General features: G+C 40.9%; 1 protein-coding gene across 1 annotated transcript in view; it reads right to left on the bottom strand.

Annotated features, from left to right (window-relative positions):
• LOC138969674 (CD109 antigen-like) overlaps window positions 1-22,513 on the bottom strand; it is a 106,023-nt gene that overhangs the window by 36,470 nt on the left and 47,040 nt on the right. The window contains exons 22-26 of the mRNA XM_070342533.1: window positions 10,968-11,066; window positions 6,287-6,310; window positions 5,841-5,946; window positions 4,552-4,669; window positions 3,948-4,061 (exon numbers count right to left, since the gene is read on the bottom strand). Of these exons, the coding sequence (XP_070198634.1) occupies window positions 3,948-4,061; window positions 4,552-4,669; window positions 5,841-5,946; window positions 6,287-6,310; window positions 10,968-11,066 (461 nt within the window). The remainder of the gene's footprint in view (window positions 1-3,947; window positions 4,062-4,551; window positions 4,670-5,840; window positions 5,947-6,286; window positions 6,311-10,967; window positions 11,067-22,513) is intronic.

The raw sequence follows: 22,513 nt of genomic DNA on the forward strand, positions 1-22,513 counted from the left end.
GCTCGCGACGACCACACGGTGACGACACGTCATTAGTGATGTCACACATGACGACTCTGCCACCCCTTGGGCGCGTTGTTGGTGGGACCGGCAGCACAGACAGCCTTGTGGGGATGGACGAGGTTTGTTCAGGGTGTTTACAGATCGCCTGAATGCACTGTACCAGATTTTCAAATTCAGTGTTTCTCCACTTCGAACACTTGGTTCCTTGCACAAGAATGGTGCCCGTGGTGTAATGCATAGTAATTGTTACTAACTTGGTTGATCCGCACTTGACAACTATTTTGGATCTATAAAGTTCTTTTGAAGGTAGTTCCTTCGGCACTTCTTCGATGCTACACGGATCTGACACTGACAGTTTGCGTAGAGGTTTGTCAGCTTCGTCATGCCATTTGACGGAAAAGTTTTCACGCTGACCAATGTCAAGTACATATCTCATGTAGAACACTTGTCTGGCTAGAGGCATAAGAGAGTGGGGTATGTTGAAAGTTAACTGATTTGGATCTCTTTTAATCTCCACATCTGGGTTCCAGGAGAGAAAACATCCAGACTGAAGAGCCATGATAGTTATTGTCAGTACATTGGAGGGGAATGCGGGGTGGTGAAAATACAATAATGGCCTACTAAAAGGAGAGAAGGGTGGCGAGGGAACACACAGATCACATCATGAATTAATACAGTGCGGCCACAGCCGGCACCTGTACACATCATCACATCCCATTACATTACTGTCTCGGATAGTCAACACATCCCGTGTTAGGAGGTAGTCTAAGCAGGGACGGGTCACTGAAACCATAGAACAGTCCCACGGCAAGATAAGGAATCACATTGGCACTACACGGCGCACCCTTTTTTCTCGGCATCACGGCCGACGCTTATCACCCTGTCTTTGCGCGGCAACATATCGCAGAACAAAGAAATGTGAAGAAATGAAATGGAACGTTAATGCTCCTACCGTCAACAATAGTCAATTCTCCACAACACGAAGATGTTCATCCTGTAGCTAGTAACTTTAGCTACCCGCCAATGTATATTTAAGCACACAGAAATCACATGATGAATAAGAAAATCCTGTTTATATCCAGAGCATGGGAGACACGTCTTGGCACTTCAGGGCCGCAGAGAGAGAGGAGAGAGAGAGAGAGAGAGAGAGAGAGAGAGAGAGAGAGAGAAAGAGAGAGAGAGAGAGAGAGAGAGAGAGAGAGAGAGAGAACGAACGAATTATATTTAACAAGGATACAGGTTTAAGGCACATCACCCATTGCCTTGTCTTGAGAAAGAGAGACAAAGAGAGATAGAGAGAGTGAGAGAAAGAGTGAGAGAAAGAGAGAGAGAGAGAGAGAGAAAGAGAGAGAGAGAGAGAGAAAAAAAAGAGAGAGAAAGAGATTAAAAAAAGAGAGAGAGAAAGAGAGATACTTTTGCGTAAACTATTTATTTTTACTAACAATTTTTTTTAATTTTTTTCTTCTTTTTTTCACTGCAAACATAAAGATATTTTAGTCGACTAGGCTAAAACAAATGATTGAATCATGTTGATCAATTCGCTTGACTGAAAATAAAGACATAATTATGAAGACGGATGACGGAAATAAATAAAGAAAGAAAGAAAGATATAAGAAAAAGAAAGACAAAAAAAACCAAAGGAAAGCAGAAAGAAAGACAGAACGAACGAAAGAAAGAAAGATAGAAAGAAAGAAACAAGTCGCGTAAGGCGAAAATACAACATTTAGTCAAGTAGCTGTCGAACTCACAGAATGAAACTGAACGCAATGCAACGCAGCAAGACCGTAGGCGTATACTCGTAGCATCGTCAGTCCACTGCTCACGGCAAAGGCTGTGAAATTGACAAGAAGAGCGGGGTAGTAGTTGCGCTGAGAATGATAGCACGCTTTTCTGTACCTCTCTTCGTTTTAACTTTATGAGCGTGTTTTTAATCCAAACATATCATATCTATATGTTTTTGGAATCAGGAACCGACAAGGAATAATATGAAAGTGTTTTTAAATTGATTTCGAAAATTTAATTTTGATAATAATTTTTATATATTTAATTTTCAGAGCTTGTTTTTAATCCAAATATAACATATTTATATGTTTTTGGAATCAGCAAATGATGGAGAATAAGATGAACGTAAATTTGAATAGTTTTATAAAAAAAAAATTTTTTTTACAATTTTCAGATTTTTAATGACCAAAGTCATTAATTAAATTTTAAGCCACCAAGCTGAAATGCAATACCGAAGTCCGGGCTTTGTCGAACATTACTTCACCAAAATTTCAACCAATTTGGTTAAAAAATGAGGGCGTGACAGTGCCGCCTCAACTTTCACGAAAAGCCGGATATGACGTCATCAAAGACATTTATCAAAAAAATGAAAAAAACGTATGGGGATATCATACCCAGGAACTCTCATGTCAAATTTCATAAAGATCGGTCCAGTAGTTTGGTCTGAATCGCTCTACACGCACGCACGCACACACACACACACACATACACCACGACCCTCGTCTCGATTCCCCCCTCTATGTTAAAACATTTAGTCATAACTTGACCAAATGTAACAAGTCGCGTAAGGCGAAAATACAATATTTAGTCAAGTAGCTGTCGAACTCACAGAATGAAACTGAACGCAATGCCATTTTTCAGCAAGACCGTATACTCGTAGCATCGTCAGTCCACCGCTCATGGCAAAGGCAGTGAAATTGACAAGAAGAGCGGGGTAGTAGTTGCGCTAAGAAGGATAGCACGCGTTTCTGTACCTCTCTTTGTTTTAACTTTCTGAGCGTGTTTTTAATCCAAACATATCATATCTATATGTTTTTGGAATCAAGAACCGACAAGGAATAAGATGAAAGTATTTTTAAATTGATTTCGACAATTTAATTTTGATAATAATTTTTATATATTTAATTTTCAGAGCTTGTTTTTAATCCAAATATAACATATTTATATGTTTTTGGAATCAGCAAATGAAGAAAAATAAGATAAACGTAAATTTGGATCGTTTTATAAATTTTTATTTTTTTTTACAATTTTCAGATTTTTAATGACCAAAGTCATTAATTAATTTTTAAGCCACCAAGCTGAAATGCAATACCGAAGTCCGGGCTTCGTCGAAGATTACTGGACCAAAATTTCAACCAATTTGGTTGAAAAATGAGGGCGTGACAGTGCCGCCTCAACTTTCACAAAAAGCCGGATATGACGTCATCAAAGACATTTATCAAAAGAATGAAAAAAACGTTCGGGGATTTCATACCCAGGAACTCTCATGTCAAATTTCATAAAGATCGGTCCAGTAGTTTAGTCTGAATCGCTCTACACACACACACACACACACGCACAGACACACATACACCACGACCCTCATTTCGATTCCCCCTCGATGTTAAAATATTTAGTCAAAACTTGACTAAATATAAAAAGACGGATATCACTACGGAAAATAGTTAAAATCCCGGTCACGGCCGCCTGGTGGGTTAAGGCTGGAGATTTTTCCTCAGATATAGATATGTATAGACCTGCTAGTGCCTTGTCCCCCTTCGTGTGTACAAAACCAAGTGCGCACCTAAAAGATCCTGTAATCTATGTCAGAGTTCGGTGGGTTATAGAAACACGAAAATACCCAGCATGCTTCCCCCGAAAACAGCGTATGGCTGCCTAAATGGTGGGGTAAAAACGTTCATACACGTACAAGTCGTGGGAGTTTCAGTCCATGAACGAAACAAACAAACTACGGAAAGAATTTGCACGTGACGCATGGCACTCACAGAGACGTCGAAAAAGACAAAGAAAGAAGACGGATATAATAATATATCACAACGGAAAGTATGAATTGCGCGTGAGGCATGGCACTTAGGGAGACGTCAGAAGAGACACAGAAAGAAGATGGATATATATTATATGACAACGGAAAATATGAATTGCACGTGATGCACGGCACTCACAGAGACGTCTGAAGAGAGGTAGTTGAAGACACTGGCCTGAATGACCACATGCTCTCCTCGCACCACGGAACTTGGCATGGTCAGCGACACGAAGAATGACCGGAACACTGTCAGCTGTGAAAGACAGACGTGTTCACACTGTTAGCACAGAAAAGGCTTTCTATAGGTGCAAAATGTGTTTTGACTTTCATCATAAATAGTAGCATAATCGTGAGTGTTAATGAACATATGTGACCAGTCGCAGTCCCGTCGATGGGCATTTGGGGTTAAAAGCAATTATCATCATTATCTTCGTCGTCGTCGGCATTATCATCGTCGTCGTCCTCCTCCTCCTCATCACCATCAGCAGGAGCAGCAGCGGCATCATCATCATCATCATCATCATAAGCATCATCATCATAATAAGCATCATAAGCAGCTGCAGGAGCAGCAGCAGCAGCATCATCATCATCGTCGTCAGCAGCAGCAGGATAACGTTCACCTCCGTGTCGTCATGTTTCTCATCCACACTTTCAATATTTTGTTCCCAGTCATTGCACATTGCTCATCACTGACTCGCCCCAGCCGCCCCCCCCCCCCCCCCCCCATCCCGTCCCCAATCTACCTTCTTGGAGGACGGCGTGATTCCCAGTCCAGTCTTGGAGTTGGTGGCGAAGGCCGTGGTGATCCAGGATGTGATGGTGTCAGGCACGATGGTCCGGATCGTGGCACTTCCATTCGCCCTGCGTGCATAACACTCGTTCATAATACATGTTATTTGTACTTTTGACCAAAGTATGACATTTTACACAGATCGAGACAGTAAAAGTGTTCTTCCGAGACCGCGCCAGCGTGAGAGGCAAGCGCTCTAACTACTGTCCTACTCCGCCTCTCCATACACACACACATGAAAACACATACAAACGTACGTGCAGACAGACGGATGACGGAAATAAATAAATAAAGAAAGAAAGATATAAGAAAAAGAAAGACAAAAAAAACCCAAAGGAAAGCAGAAAGAAAGACAGAACGAACGAAAGAAAGAAAGATAGAAAGAAAGAAACAAGTCGCGTAAGGCGAAAATACAACATTTAGTCAAGTAGCTGTCGAACTCACAGAATGAAACTGAACGCAATGCAACGCAGCAAGACCGTAGGCGTATACTCGTAGCATCGTCAGTCCACTGCTCACGGCAAAGGCAGTGAAATTGACAAGAAGAGCGGGGTAGTAGTTGCGCTGAGAATGATAGCACGCTTTTCTGTACCTCTCTTCGTTTTAACTTTATGAGCGTGTTTTTAATCCAAACATATCATATCTATATGTTTTTGGAATCAGGAACCGACAAGGAATAAGATGAAAGTGTTTTTAAATTGATTTCGAAAATTTAATTTTGATAATAATTTTTATATATTTAATTTTCAGAGCTTGTTTTTAATCCAAATATAACATATTTATACAGACATAGTACAGACATAGACAGACACAGAGATACGGCTAGGATGCCAATGTCTCCAAGCGATTTAAGCACTGAGCCACTCCGGCTCTCCATTCACACACATAAAAACACAGACAGACAGACAGACAGACAGACACAGACACAGAGATACGGCTAGGCAGGTTGCCAATGTCCAAAAGTCTCTCCCTTACTGTGATTTAGAGCGCGTACTTTTTGCAGACTCTCTTCCGTGTCATAACACCCCCGTGTGCACGCATACGCATGATAAAGAACCCAAGGTCACAGCGAAAGTCTCAGAACTTGGAAACACGAATACACGCATTCGGGAGAAAAAAAAGGGAAAGCACCTCACCCGAATTTCCATGAGGGGAACCTCACAGGACTATAAACGATCTTATCATTATCCTTATCTTATCCTTACTTCCCTGTGTCTCTTGATTTGCACAGACAACACGTACCCCACTGTGGTGTTGACCCACAACCAAGTCTCGGGAAACATGTTGCGCACCCTGTTCACTTCTTTCAGGGGCTTGTCCTTCAGTTCATCCACGCTGTTTGGCACTGCTGCAAAGTATCACCAGTGTCAATTGTATCACAAAATGGATGCCAAGGAGAATGCACACACACACACACACACACACACACACACACACACACACACACACACACACACACACACACACACCCACACACAAACGTGCACATGGATAAAAACAAAACACCACACACACTAACATATGAAAAACACATATGCAAACACAATCATGAACACACATACGAGGAATCATACGAGGAAAAAAACCACCATTTCTTGACAAACAATCAAACAAACAATTCATGCCAACAAAATTACACGGATACGAGTTTTGATTGAAAAGAATAGGATCAGAAAAAGAATACATACGCGTTGTCGGCATCATGCCCCCTGCTGGAGGCGATCCCGAATGCAAGGACAAAAATCAATCAATATTTATGAACACAAACTGTAATAGGCGAATTCCAGAAATAACTTCATTCTGTTTTCACATTAATTTCATTCAAGCTGGTTAGACCACAGGCGGAAGGTATCGTCCACTGGACTACTACTATCACAGAAAGACTACAAGGTACGTCACTCACCTTCGAGTCTTCTGTGTTCTTGGAGTCGTTTCCTGGGGAAAAATATTGTTCAAGACGGTTTGCCTCTTCCTACAGTCTGTGTAAGGTCAAATAAATACAGTTGAATGATTGTTTGAACTGTATGTACCTTTAATTTTCAGCTTCCGTCCGCTGCAGGTTGTTTTTAACCATCATTTGGACGAATCTTCGTTTGCGAGCCGCTAATATCCACTTTGCGTCAAATCATGCATCCGCACCGAATATGCATACCAGCGCTCATTGGTTAATAACAGGATATTCGATGATTATTTTCATGGGTCGACTGAAATCGTCTGCATCGGTTCCGTTCGTGCAACGAAGAGTGGCAACGATATGGTAGAGGCCAACGTTATCCAAGCTGCTCTTGGGGGGCATGCTTTTTTTTGTTAGGTCAAGCCGGCACAGGAAAGTCTACTTTAGTTAAAAAATTAAAATGTCAACTGGAACAAACAGGAACAACAGTCCGCATCACGGCAACAACAGGTATTGCAGCCAGTCAGCTGAGCGGCACCACAATCCACAAATTCGCTGGGATTATGGATGGCCGTTTTAGTGACAAAGATATCATTAGTCGTGTCATGCATGATGCAGATTGCGAATAACACTAACAACAGTAACAGCGATAACATTAAAAAACAAAAACACATGCATCAACACACTATATCTACATATAATTTTGAAAAAAATAATGTTTACTTTCAGCTAATTTTATAAAACGAAACAATTTAGTTTTTCGCTCGTTTCTTGTTCATTCATAAATTCAGTACTTACCAAAAAAATAACGTTTTCCTCATTTTGAATGAAGTGGCAAACGGTTCTTCACTAATACCGAAAGTGAAAACTCCCGTGGGTAGCTTCCCTTTGCTGCACAATATTTACATATGTTTTAGACCAATGAGCGCTGGTATGCGTATTCGGTGCGGATGCATGATTTGACGCAAAGTGGATATTAGCGGCTCGCAAACGAAGATTCGTCCAAATGATGGTTAAAAACAACCTGCAGCGGACGGAAGCTGAAAATTAAAGGTACATACAGTTCAAACAATCATTCAACTGTATTTATTTGACCTTACACAGACTGTAGGAAGAGGCAAACCGTCTTGAACAATATTTTTCCCCAGGAAGCGACTCCAAGAACACAGAAGACTCGAAGGTGAGTGACGTACCTTGTAGTCTTTCTGTGATCGTAGTAGTCCAGTGGACGATACCTTCCGCCTGTGGTTAGACAAGAGTGGTGGTGTAAGTGCGTACGTGTATACGTGTGTGTAGAGCGATTCAGAGAAAACTACCGTTCAGATCTTCATAATATATACCCAGCATGCATATTCTTCCAGATGATATCCCGCGAGGTGGTTTTTTTCGATAACTATCTTTGATGACGTCATTTCCGGCTTTTTGGCGAAAAATAAGTCGGTACTGTGGCGACCTCATTTTTCAACCAAACTGATTGAAATTGTGGTCAAGCAATCTTTGTTTAAGTCCGGACTATGGGATTGCATTTAAGCTTTGAGGCTTAAAAACCAATGAATGAGTTCATTTTAATTCTCATAATTCTACTTAGAATCAAAATGTTAGTAATAGTTAAAGTTATTGCATTGCATTCCTTATACTTTTCTGAGTCCAAAAATGTTAAGATATATCATGCATATTTTTACTCTAAAATTTGCACACAATTAAAACATATGTAAAGCAGGTACTACGTTCGCATGTTTTGTGGAGGCGAGCGTGATCCGTCTCGGTCTTCCGATATGGGTAGCCAAGACTTAATACTACAATGTAGTCTCGGTAATGACTGGTCATGAGTTTTTAGTTTCAGGCCGACATATTGACTCAATGTTTTTATATCGTTTCACGCGACTTGTTTTAGTTATTGAAGAGTTGCTTTTCCTTGGAAGTATTAAAGGCACACTCAGCTTCAGGTAAATCATCAGTTTCTGGCCACAGACACTGTCAGGCTTTAACACACAGTACAAACACCCTTTCGTTTAAACACTCACCGCTTGAGAACATCACAGGTGCCCTCCGTAAAGAGCGAGCATTTTTTTTTTAAAGAATCGGAAGCCTCATTTTGGCGCTAGACGTAACTTTTAAAATCTAAATAATAAATTGACAGTTTGTTACACAAACATTCTTAAATCATAAAAGAATTCTTTTTTCATCAAGACAAGATCCGTAAAATTCGAAGTTTTGAAAATTTTAAAAAAGGGAAGTAGATTTTTTCGTGAGAAGATCTAAATCGTTCCGTAAACCATTTGAGACCGACTGGGGCTTTAAGGCAACCAAAGCCACGTGACATCGCAGGCCACGCACAAGCCAGTAGCGGCATGTCTTCACAAGTGGCGGCGATCTAGGCTTTGAGGGACACGGTCTCATCGGCATCGGTAATGAATGTCAGCTCCGATCTGTGTACTTTCGAACAAAAAGAGAGTAAGATTATGCGGACAGTGCAGAAAGCACAGATCGGAGCTGGTTTTCATTGGGATGTAAGTGGTTCGCAAGATTTCATTGGCAAAGATGGCCGACCGCTTGTGGAGACAAGCCGCTCGCTAGTCATAATTCGTGGGTTTGTTTGCCCCAGTATTTCCAAGAAAAAGCAACTAATCAAAAATATGACAGTTATTTCCCCACATCGTTTGTTCCATCTCTAAATTTTGTGGAGTATAAATTTAAGAAGTTAGACAATAACTCATAATTGAGTCGCCGCTTTAAATTAGCCAGCTCTCTCCGTTCTTCTTGTTCCACGAATTCTTACTCTACCTTTTAGGATCACAGCCAGCAAGATTTTATTTACCCCCACCTACACACACACATCCACACACACACACACACACACACACACACACACACAGAAGGAGAGAGAGAGAGACAGAGACAGAGAGAGAGAGAGAGAATTTTACAGAGACCGAGAGAGAGAGAGAGAAAGAGAGAGAGAGAGAGAGAGAGAGAGAGAGAGAGACGCTTGACGCTTTGACAGTTTATTGTCTTCAGCTAATTAAAGCCATATCGACAACACAGTGGTAATACACGCAATTGAAAATGAACATATTTACATGAAATATTAGAAATGAACGTATTTACACGAACTATTTACATACTTTCTCTAGCACGGTATCCTTGCCAGGTACTGTACATAGTTTTTACTGAAAAGTTCCGCTCGAAGGCACATTGTTTACTTCATTGATATTTCCTCTACATCATTGAATAACCCGTTGCATCTGTCTCGAAAACGTTTTAGCCCATGTGAATGGTACAGGCTTTGATGAAAGTCAGGAGCGACAGTCGTGCATCATCGATCTCTTTAAAATAATGTCTGTTTTGCACAGGTCGCCAGGTGTAGATGGTACTGAGAACTGTATTTTCTTTATCTAGCAGGTACCTGTCGTCTTGCTTGAAAAACCAGTGTACGACGGCATGTTTCCCGTGGTCTTTCTCTACTAGAGCACAGTCCAAAACCAATAAAATGTCGTCAGACTCCAGCAGGAGGTGTTTCTTGCCATGTCGCGAGTCTAACACTACTTTTCGAAAAGCGTTGTTTCTGCCGGAGTCCTTCAGTCTTCGTTGTAGTGACCTGTCTTTGATGCTACCTACAGTTTCTTGTATGTTGTCCAGGTCATAACCAGAATTTTCAGCCAACGAAAGAAATTGTTCGTCTTCATTTCCCCCACTGTCGTCTGAACACACCGTGTCACACTCACTCCTGTCAGCTGTTTCGCCAGTGTCAGAGCATTCAGGCAAAGGAATGTTGGTGTCCGTGCTCCCATTGTCGTGGTCATGATTTGCACGTGAAGATGGAGACGGGGGTGTGTCGCTCTCCAATGTCACATTTTCTTGTCCGTGTAGGCCCACTTCATCAGCTGATTCGATAGTCTGTTTTAATGATGGTGGCGAAACAAAAAGTGATGGTGAAAATGAACTCGCCTCTCTTTCCGCAACGTGAGGTGTTTCGTGTCGTTGCTGGGCTCGTTTTCGGTCCCGTCGAAGCTGGCTTGGTGGTTTCCGTCTGTACGAGTTTGTGTACTGTTGTTGTTGATCGCCATTTTGGGGTGGGCTGGTTGGAGACAGTCGGACAACAATGGTTGTGTTGTCCTTTTCAGCAAAGCACTTCCAGGACGTCAGTGTGTTCTCTGCCAGCAGGATGCTGAATAGGTTTTCCAAAGCTGTTGGGAAGCCAACAACTGGAGACATGATGGAGAGAGAGAGAGAGAGAGAGAGAGAGAGAGAGAGAGAGAGAGAGAGAGAGAGACAGAGACAGAAAGAGAGAGAGACAGAAAGAGAGAAAGAGAGAGAGAGAGAGCGAGGGGCAGACAGACAGACAGACAGATCGCGAGAGAAAGAGAGAGAGAGAGAGAGAGAGAGAGAGAGAGAGAGAGAGAAGAGAGAGAAAGAAAGAGAGATAAAGAAATAGAAAGAGAGACACAGAGAGACAGAGACGGAGAAAGAAAGATTACCCATCCCTGGAGACATAGTCATCCCTGGCGGATAAGCAATGGGAGTTTCTGATGACAAAGTACGAGCAAAAACAAAAGACAATTTTGAAAATCCAGTCACTAATCATGCATTGTATAACAAATACTGACACATACCATCTTTGAAATTAAAGGAGATTGAGGCTGAATATAAATACGATACATTAACTTATGAGTAACATGCCAATTTTTAGTTAAATCTGTGACTGCAGAACATATTATACGTTATTTGCGTGTTTGACCAAAATATGACATTTTACACAGATCGAGACAGTCATTGTTCTCCGAGACCGCGATAGCGGTCGAGGTGAACAATGACTGTCGAGATCTGTGTAAAATGTCATATTTTGGTCAAACACGCAAATAACCTCTACGTATCGATCGAATTCCTTTCAGGTACTATGACTTTGTTGTTGTTTTGACGATTGAACGAGCCCGGGCACACACACTTGCAATCAAACACATAAGCTTCATATTTGGGCGTTTCAGGTTGACCGATACTTCAAAGGAACTACAAAACACACGTCATGTACTGACTTTGTTGTTGTTTTGGCATTGAACAGCACACACACATGCAATCAAACACATGACGTGTGTTTTGTAGTTCCTTTAAAGTTTCGGTCAACCTGAAACGCCCAATTATAAAGTTTTGTAGGCCTCTGACGTCACATGACTCAAAAAAGGGAAATCCAATCTCCAATCGATACATATTATATTAAAGCCATATGTACTCGATGACTATACACGCTAATTGCTTTACCAACAGCTGGAGACATGCTAAATTAAGTTCCCTGCAAGATATTGTGGTCTAGGACCCCTTAAATGTTGAGATATTTGAATTTTTATTTTGATCTAGATCGTCCTATTTATAGATTTGCCAACAGAGGGAACGTTGACGCAAGGGAAATAACTCCGCGTCTTTGTTGACATCCTCACTTTTTCAGAGGCTAGAACAAGCTGTAATGCATGTATATGGTCCGCGCATGGCGACATATCGTCATTACATGGTCTTATGGTGCGTTTGACATCGATTATGGGCAAACTACACTTTGTAAACACGGGAGCGCGTACATATGCCTTTAATGTTTAACACTTTGAATCAAGGGCCACACATTATATGATTTTCATCACAATCATTTACGAAGGCCCTATTTAAGTACCTCTTTTTGAAGAAAATCTGATTCAGACTACTCGAGAAACGGGAAACCATTGATCCCAAAGCCATTTTTCAAACAGGTATTTCTTTAAAAACATGAATGCTGGGTCGCGCTCACAAAATCATTGAGTGAAAAATGGAATAAGAGGAATATACGTACCACCCGTATCTGAAAAATAAAGTGTTCCACCTTCAGCAATGTTTTATTTTAAATTATCTATCTGTGTCCGTGCGTGATTGTGCGTGTGGGCGTCTGTGTGTGTGCGCGCACGTGTGTGCGCATCTGTTTGTGTATGTGTGCGTGTGCGTACGTATGTGTGTGTATGTGTGTGTGTGTGTAGTTGTGGCTGTGTGTGGGTGTAGGTGTGTGTGTGTGTGTGTGTGTGTGTGTGTGTGTGTGTGTGTGTGTGTGTGTGTGTGTGTATTTTTCGATATTTGTGTCTGTGTGCCGTTCCCTCTCTTTTTCTTATTTTATCTCGTCCTTGCACCCAACAAACTAATCAAAACACAAAAACAAGCCCCAAAAACGCAAAGAAACGAACAAACGAAAAAAAAAAAAAAAAAACAAACAAACAAACAAACAAACAAACAAACATTAGCTACACCAAGTGCAGCTGAAGACCCCTTATATATATACACTCTTCTCTGTTCAAGCGCGATAATTCCTAACACATCACCCTAACCAGATCCAAAAAGTGAGACGGCTCGTGCGTTCATAGAATCCTTACACCTAAGCTACCACCACACTATTGCAGAAAAGGGAGAACAAAATGTCTACCTAGAAACAAACATTGTTTGACTATAAATGCGACCTTAAAGGTCTGCCAAGGGTGTCGAGGCCAATACTCCTTTGTTCCTTGAAGGAATTGAACGGTGCATACTCAAACGAAAGACCTTCTTCTTCTTCTTCGTTCATGGGCTTAGACTCTCACGTTCATTCATGTTTTTAGCACGAGTGGATTTTTACGTGTATGACCGTTTTTTCCGGTATCCCGCCATTCAGGCAGCATACGCCGATTTCGGGGAAGGCATGCTGGGTATTTTCGTGTTTCTATAACCCACCGAACTCTGGCATGGATTACAGGATCATTTCCGTGCGCACTTGGTCTTGTGCTTGCGTGTACACACGAAAGGGGTTAAGCCACTAGCAGGTCTGCACATAAGTTGACCTGGGAGATCGGAAAAATCTCCACTCTTAACCCACCAGACGGTGCGGCGACCGGGATTCGAACTCACGACCTCCCGATTAGGAGGCCGACGTCTTACCACCACGCCACTGCGCCCGTCAAACGAAAGACCGATCAGTGCAATCTCTGCCTTACTCATAATTGGAACTTGCAAGAAGCAGAGTATCTGGCACACGTACAGGGGAAAACAGAAGCGCAGGCCGAAAAGCATGGAGACACAGATAGAATGCTGGTCTTGACAATGGACCTTCAGGTGTGCTATTTGGCTCCAAAGATCCAAAGACGACAGTAAACACCTTGTATCAAATGTCATTCGACGAAGTTTTCTTGTCATTTTTTCATTTGGTTACTTCAAGTTCTAGAATGGCTCGCCTGAATGTTCTTGTTTCTTACAAAGAAAAAACCTGAAAGTGCTTATTATTAAAATGATTTTTTGTTTATTCTTCTAAACTGTTCAGACTACTCGAGAAACGGGAAAACGTATTTGACGCTTTTGCAAAGATCGCAGTTTTTTTCTTTCAAATAAAGACACATAAAAATCAAAACAAGTCTGTTTCTGTTGCATATCGGAACCCAGAAACCACGTATGTTGTTGTTCACATAGTGCTAGATTCAAGGAAACCACGCACGAGCTAGATCCTTTTCCCGCCTAAAATCATTGTGTGTCAACTTTTTTGCCCAAACTTTACATCAATGCATTTCATCGTCAATTTCGCAAAGGTCTTTGGGGACAGAAACCGAAATTGAATTTTTGAAACAGTTTTTTTTTGGTGTTTTCTCAAAACTGCAAAAAGGCTGGTTACGAGTTCCCGTGATTTCACCGTCGGTATATCACAGAGAAGTGAAAAAGGAAGATAGTACAAGCAAGAGAGAGAGAGAGAGAGAGAGAGAGAGAGAGAGAGAGAGAGAGAGAGAGAGAGAGAGAGAGAGAGAGAGAGAGAGAGAGAGAACGAACGAACGAACGAACGAACTTTATTACTCAAGGATGGAGATTTTAGGCTGACGCCTAATCTTACAATCTGTCCCTGGTAAAACTAAACATGTATTAAGATGGATACAATGACAATCGTAAACCGACACGAAAAAAAAAGCGAATAAAAGGTTATACATGTAGAGATTAATCATGCATTATCGCAACTACTACATGATCTTTACGAATATCAAATGATTAAAAACACATTTAAGCTGACATATCAAAATAATGCAAAGGGATACAAACAAACAAAATTAATCTGCACCATTCACTCATACATTTACACCACGTCAAGAATACCTGTGTACACATGCACACACACACGCACATACACACACACCCGCACACAATCCAACTCACTCACGCACACACACACACACGCCCACACAATCCATAACACGCAGCCTCATCCTTCTCATCCGCATCCTCGTCATCAGATTCATCAACATCATCATCATCGTCATTTGGCAAAAACAGAATATACATGGGATAGGATAGGGATACATTTTACAGAGAGAGAGAGAGAGAGAGAGAGAGAGAGAGAGAGAGAGAGAGAGAGAGAGAGAGAGAGAGAGAGAGAGAATTTTACAGAGAGAGAGAGAGAGAGAGAGAGAGAGAGAGAGAGAGAGAGAGAGAGAGAGAGAGAGAGAGAGAGAGAGAGACTTACACCATGGTGGATAAGCAGTTGGAGTTTCTGATGACAAAGCAAAGTTACACAAAACACAAGTTTGAAAATCCAGTCACTAATCATGCATTGTATAACAAATACTGACACATACCATCTTTGAAATTAAAGGAGATTGAGGCTGAATATAAATACGATACATTAACTTATGAGTAACATGCCAATTTTTAGTTAAATCTGTGACTGCAGAGCATATAAAGCTTTATTTTACACATCTTTGGTCATATTACCAAGCTCGTAAAAAAATTGCAGCACAATTTTATGAAGGTTTATATTATATTAATGTTTAACACTTTGAACTGGTTTATCAATAATCAAGGGCCACACATTATATGATTTTCATCACAATCATTTACGAAGGCCCTATTTAAGTACCTCTTTTTGAAGAAAATCTGATTCAGACTACTCGAGAAACGGGAAACCATTGATCCCAAAGCCATTTTTCAAACAGGTATTTCTTTAAAAACATGAATGCTGGGTCGCGCTCACAAAATCATTGAGTGAAAAATGGAATAAGAGGAATATACGTACCACCCGTATCTGAAACATAAAGTGTTCCACCTTCAGCAATGTTTTATTCTAAATTATCTATCTGTGTCCGTGCGTGATTGTGCGTGTGCGCGTCTGTGTGTGTGCGCGCACGTGTGTGCGCATCTGTTTGTGTATGTGTGCGTGTGCGTACGTATGTGTGTGTATGTGTGTGTGTGTGTGTGTGTATTTGTGGCTGTGTGTGGGTGTAGGTGTGTGTGTGTGTGTGTGTGTGTGTGTGTGTGTGTGTGTGCGTGTGTGTGCGTGCGTGCGTGTGTGTGTGTGTATTTACACCCCCGGTATAGGGGTGTGTATAGGTTTTGCTCGATGTGTGTGTTTGGGTGTTTGTTTGTGTGTTTGTGTTCGCATATAGATCTCAAGAATGAACGGACCGATCGTCACCAAACTTGGTGAACAGGTTCTATACATTCCTGAGACGGTCCTTACAAAAATTGGGACCAGTCAAACACACGGTTAGGGAGTTATTGGTGGATTAAAATTATACAAGGACTTATAGAGGAACATCTTCATGGTCAAAGGGAAATAACCATTCTCACTCAGTCACTGCCACCAACTGAGAAGGTTATTTCCTTTTGACGGGGGTCTTTTTCCTACCTCGTAGGAATTTCTTGTTTTCGATATTTGTGTCTGTGTGCCGTTCCCTCTCTTTTTATATTTAGTCAAGTTTTGACTAAATATTTTAACATCGAGGGGGAATCGAAACGAGGGTCGTGGTGTATGTGCGTGTGTGCGTGTGTGTGTGTGTAGAGCGATTCAGACTAAACTACTGGACCGATCTTTATGAAATTTGACATGAGAGTTCCTGGGTATGAAATCCCCGAACATTTTTTTCATTTGTTTGATAAATGTCTTTTGTGACGTCATATCCGGCTTTTCGTGAAAGTTGAGGCTGCACTGTCACGCCCTCATTTTTCAACCAAATTGGTTGAAATTTTGGTCAAGTAATCTTCGACGAAGCCCGGACTTCGGTATTGCATTTCAGCTTGGTGGCTTAAAAATTAATTAATGACTTTGGTCATTAAAAATCTGAAAATTGTAAAAAAAAATAAAAATTTATAAAACGATCCAAATTTACGTTTATCTTATTCTCCATCATTTGCTGATTCCAAAAACATATAAATATGTTATATTCGGATTAAAAACAAGCTCTGAAAATTAAATATATAAAAATTATTATCAAAATTAAATTGTCCAAATCAATTTAAAAACACTTTCATCTTATTCCTTGTCGGTTCCTGATCCCCAAAACATATAGATATGATATGTTTGGATTAAAAACACGCTCAGAAAGTTAAAACAAAGAGAGGTACAGAAAAGCGTGCTATCCTTCTTAGCGCAACTACTACCCCGCTCTTCTTGTCAATTTCACTGCCTTTGCCATGAGCGGTGGACTGACGATGCTACGAGTATACGGTCTTGCTGAAAAATGGCATTGCGTTGAGTTTCATTCTGTGAGTTCGACAGCTACTTGACTAAATATTGTATTTTCGCCTTACGCGACTTGTTATATTTAGTCAAGTTTTGACTAAATATTTTAACATCGAGGGGGAATCGAAACGAGGGTCGTGGTGTATGTGCGTGTGTGTGTGTGTGTGTGTGTGTGTGTGTCTGTGTGTGTGTGTGTGTGTGTGTAGAGCGATTCAGACCAAACTACTGGACCGATCTTTATGAAATTTGACATGAGAGTTCCTGGGTATGAAATCCCCGAACATTTTTTTCATTTTTTTGATAAATGTCTTTGATGACGTCATATCCGGCTTTTCGTGAAAGTTGAGGCGGCACTGTCACGCCCTCATTTTTCAACCAAATTGGTTGATATTTTGGTCAAGTAATCTTCGACGAAGCCCGGACTTCGGTATTGCATTTCAGCTTGGTGGCTTAAAAATTAATTAATGACTTTGGTCATTAAAAATCTGAAAATTGTAAAAAAAAAATAAAAATTTATAAAACGATCCAAATTTACGTTTATCTTATTCTCCATCATTTTCTGATTCCAAAAACATATAAATATGTTATATTCGGATTAAAAACAAGCTCTGAAAATTAAATATATAAAAATTATGATCAAAATTAAATTGTCGAAATCAATTTAAAAACACTTTTATCTTATTCCTTGTCGGTTCCTGATTCCAAAAACATATAGATATGATATGTTTGGATTAAAAACACGCTCAGAAAGTTAAAACAAAGAGAGGTACAGAAAAGCGTGCTATCCTTCTTAGCGCAACTACTACCCCGCTCTTCTTGTCAATTTCACTGCCTTTGCCATGAGCGGTGGACTGACGATGCTACGAGTATACGGTCTTGCTGAAAAATGGCATTGCGTTGAGTTTCATTCTGTGAGTTCGACAGCTACTTGACTAAATATTATATTTTCGCCTTACGCGACTTGTTCTTATTTTATATCGTCCTTGCACCCAAAAAACTAATCAAAACACAAAAACAAGCCCCAACAAGAAATTCCTCCGAGGTAGGAAAAACACCCCCGTCCTTACCATTCTCACTGCCACCAACTGAGAAGGTTATTTCCCTTTGACCATTAATATGTCCCTCTATAAGTCCTTGTAGAATCTTAATCCACCAATAACTCCCTAACCGTGTGTTTGACTGGTCCCAATTTTTGTAAGGACCGTCTCAGGAATGTATAGAACCTGTTCACCAAGTTTGGTGACGATCGGTCCGTTCATTCTTGAGATCTATATGCGAACACAAACACACAAACAAACAAACAAACAAACACATCGACCGAATCCTAAACACACCCCTATACCGGGGGTGTAAAAACGCAAAGAAACGAACAAACGAAAGAAAAAAAAAAAAAAAAAAAAAACATTAGCTACACCAAGTGCAGCTGAAGACCCCTTATATAGATACACTCTTCTCTGTTCAAGCGCGATAATTCCTAACACATCACCCTAACCAGATCCAAAAAGTGAGACGGCTCGTGCGTTCATAGAATCCTTACACCTAAGCTACCACCACACTATTGCAGAAAAGGGAGAACAAAATGTCTACCTAGAAACAAACATTGTTTGACTATAAATGCGACCTTAAAGGTCTGCCAAGGGTGTCGAGGCCAATACTCCTTTGTTCCTTGAAGGAATTGAACGGTGCATACTCAAACGAAAGACCTTCTTCTTCTTCTTCGTTCATGGGCTTAGACTCCCACGTTCATTCATGTTTTTAGCACGAGTAGATTTTTACGTGTATGACCGTTTTTTCCGGTATCCCGCCATTCAGGCAGCATACGCCGATTTCGGGGAAGGCATGCTGGGTATTTTCGTGTTTCTATAACCCACCGAACTCTGGCATGGATTACAGGATCATTTCCGTGCGCACTTGGTCTTGTGCTTGCGTGTACACACGAAAGGGGTTTAGTCACTAGCAGGTCTGCACATAAGTTGACCTGGGAGATCGGAAAAATCTCCACTCTTAACCCACCAGACGGTGCGGCGACCGGGATTCGAACTCACGACCTCCCGATTAGGAGGCCGACGTCTTACCACCACGCCACTGCGCCCGTCAAACGAAAGACCGATCAGTGCAATCTCTGCCTTACTCATAATTGGAACTTGCAAGAAGCAGAGTATCTGGCACACGTACAGGGGAAAACAGAAGCGCAGGCCGAAAAGGATGGAGACACAGATAGAATGCTAGTCTTGACAATGGACCTTCAGGTGTGCTATTTGGCTCCAAAGATCCAAAGACGACAGTAAACACCTTGTATCAAATGTCATTCGACGAAGTTTTCTTGTCATTTTTTCATTTGGTTACTTCAAGTTCTAGAATGGCTCGCCTGAATGTTCTTGTTTCTTATAAAAAAAAACCACCTGAAAGTGCTTATTATTAAAATGATTTTTTGTTTATTCTTCTAAACTGTTCAGACTACTCGAGAAACGGGAAAACGTATTTGACGCTTTTGCAAAGATCGCAGTTTTTTCTTTCAAATAAAGACACATCAAAAACAAAACAAGTCTGTTTCTGTTGCATATCGGAACCCAGAAACCACGTATGTTGTTGTTCACATAGTGCTAGATTCAAGGAAACCACGCACGAGCTAGATCCTTTTCCCGCCTAAAATCATTGTGTGTCAACTTTTTTGCCCAAACTTTACATCAATGCATTTCATCGTCAATTTCGCAAAGGTCTTTGGGGACAATAATGAGCAGAAACCGAAATTGAATTTTTGAAACAGTTTTTTTTTGTGTTTTCTCAAAACTGCAAAAAGGCTGGTTACGAGTTCCCATGATTTCACCGTCGGTATATCACAGAGAAGTGAAAAAGGAAGATAGTACAAGCAAAAGAGAGAGAGAGAGAGAGAGAGAGAGAGAGAGAGAGAGAGAGAGAGAGAGAGAGAGAGAGAGAGAGAGAGAGAGAGAGAGAGAGAGAAAGATAGAGCGAGGGGCAGACAGACAGACAGACAGACAGATCGCGAGAGAAAGAGAGAGAGAGAGAGAGAGAGAGAGAGAGAGAGAGAGAGAGAGAGAGAGAGAGAGAGAGAGAGAACGAACGAACGAACGAACTTTATTACTCAAGGATGGAGGTTTTAGGCTGACGCCTAATCTTACAATCTGTCCCTGGTAAAACTAAACATATATTAAGATGGATACAATGACAATCGTAAACCGACACGAAAAAAAAAGCGAATAAAAGGTTATACATGTAGAGATTAATCATGCATTATCGCAACTACTACATGATTTTTACGAATATCAAATGAATAAAAACACATTTAAGCTGACATATCAAAATAATGCAAAGGGATACAAACAAACAAAATTAATCTGCACCATTCACTCATACATTTACACCACGTCAAGAATACCTGTGTACACATGCATACACACACGCACATACACACACACCCGCACACAATCCAACTCACTCACGCACACACACACACGCCCACACAATCCATAACACGCAGCCTCATCCTTCTCATCCGCATCCTCGTCATCAGATTCATCAACATCATCATCATCGTCATTTGGCAAAAACAGAATATACATGGGATAGGATAGGGATACATTTTACAGAGAGAGAGAGAGAGAGAGAGAGAGAGAGAGAGAGAGAGAGAGAGAGAGAGAGAGAGAGAGAGAGAGAGAGAATTTTACAGAGAGAGTGAGAGAGAGAGAGAGAGGGAGGGAGAGAGAGAGAGAGAGAGAGAGAGAGAGAGAGAGAGAGAGAGAGAGAGAGAGAGAGAGAGAGACTTACACCATGGTGGATAAGCAGTTGGAGTTTCTGATGACAAAGCAAAGTTACACAAAACACAAGTTTGAAAATCCAGTCACTTATCATCTATTGCATAGCAAATACTGACACATACATCATCTTCAAAATTCACGTAAATCACTGCGGTTCTAGCCAGTTCATATAAAGTAGATGAAGGCTGAAAATGGGTAAGGAACATCATTTGTATGTACACGAGGCGTTGTACATTAGTAAAATGCCAATTTCAGGTTAAATCTGTGACTGCAGAGCTCTGTAAAGCATTTTTTTACACGTCTTGGGACATATTACCAAGCCTGTAACAAAACGTCAACACTATTTAAGAATCTTTATTTTCTACAATAATGTGTAACTAGTTTTATCCATAATCATGACCGCACTATTACCCATAATCAAGAGCCTCAAACATATGATATTCATCATCCAAATTTAAGTATTTTAGTACCCTTTTTAAAGTAATGTTCTAAAGATACGAGTAGAAGGCAATTTTTAAATTGGTATTTCTTTTAAAGCATGCATGGATGCTGGCTCGCGCTATCACAAAATCGTTAAAAGATAAAGAGAAGAAGAGGAGAGTACGTACCACCCTGATCTGAAAAATAAAGTGTTCCATCTTCAGCAATGCTTTCTTTTAAAGTGATTTATTTGTGTCCGTGCGTGCTAGTGCATTTGTGTGTGTGTGTGTGTGTGTGTGTGTGTGTGTGTGTGTGTGTGTGTGTGTGTGTGTGTTTGTGTGTGTGTTGGTGTTTGTGTGTAAGTGCGTGTGTGTGTGTGTTTGTGTGTGCACGTGTTAGTGCATGTGTGTGTGTGTGTGTGTGTGTGTGTGTGTGTGTGTGTGTGTGTGTGTGTGTGTGTGTGTGTGTGTGTGTGTGGTTTTTTTTAATATTTGTGTCTGTGTGCTCTTAAAATTTAGTCAAGTTTTGACTAAATGTTTAAACATAGACTGGGAATCGAGACGAGGGTGGTGGTGTATGTATGTATGTGTGTTTGTGTGCATGTGCATGTGTTTGTGTGCATGTGTGTTTGTGTGTATGTGTGTGTATGAGTGTTTGTTTGTGTGTGTGTGTGTGTGTGTGTGTGTGTGTGTGTGTAGAGCGATTACGAGAAAAGTACTGAACCGATCTTCATAAAACCTCACATGAGCGTTCCTGGGTATGATATCCCCAGACTAGCTTTTTCTTTTCTCGATAAATGTCTTTGATGACGTCATATCCGGCTTTTTGAGAAAGTTGAGGCGGCACTGTTACGCCCTCATATTTTGATCAAATTGATTGAAATTTTGGTCAACCAATCTTCGACTCAGTCCAAACTATGCGATTGCATTTCACTTTAGAAGCTTAAAAATCTCAAAATTGAAATTAAAATTACAATTAAAGTAATCGACTCATAAATGATTTCATCTTATTCTCCTGAATCCCAAAATACATAGATATGCCATGTTTACTCTGAAAATGTACTTACAAATCATGAAAATATTTGAACTAGGGCGTCCGCCCCGTGATCGGGAGGTCGTGGGTTCGAACCCCGGCCGGGTCATACCTAAGACTTTAAAATTGGCAATCTAGTGGCTGCTCCGCCTGGCGTCTGGCATTATGGGGTTAGTGCTAGGACTGGTTGGTCCGGTGTCAGAATAATGTGACTGGGTGAGACATGAAGCCTGTGCTGCGACTTCTGTCTTGTGTGTGGCGCACGTTATATGTCAAAGCAGCACCGCCCTGATATGGCCCTTCGTGGTCGGCTGGGCGTTAA

This window comes from Littorina saxatilis, linkage group LG6 (assembly GCF_037325665.1).
Source record: "Littorina saxatilis isolate snail1 linkage group LG6, US_GU_Lsax_2.0, whole genome shotgun sequence".
NCBI lineage: Eukaryota > Metazoa > Mollusca > Gastropoda > Littorinimorpha > Littorinidae > Littorina > Littorina saxatilis.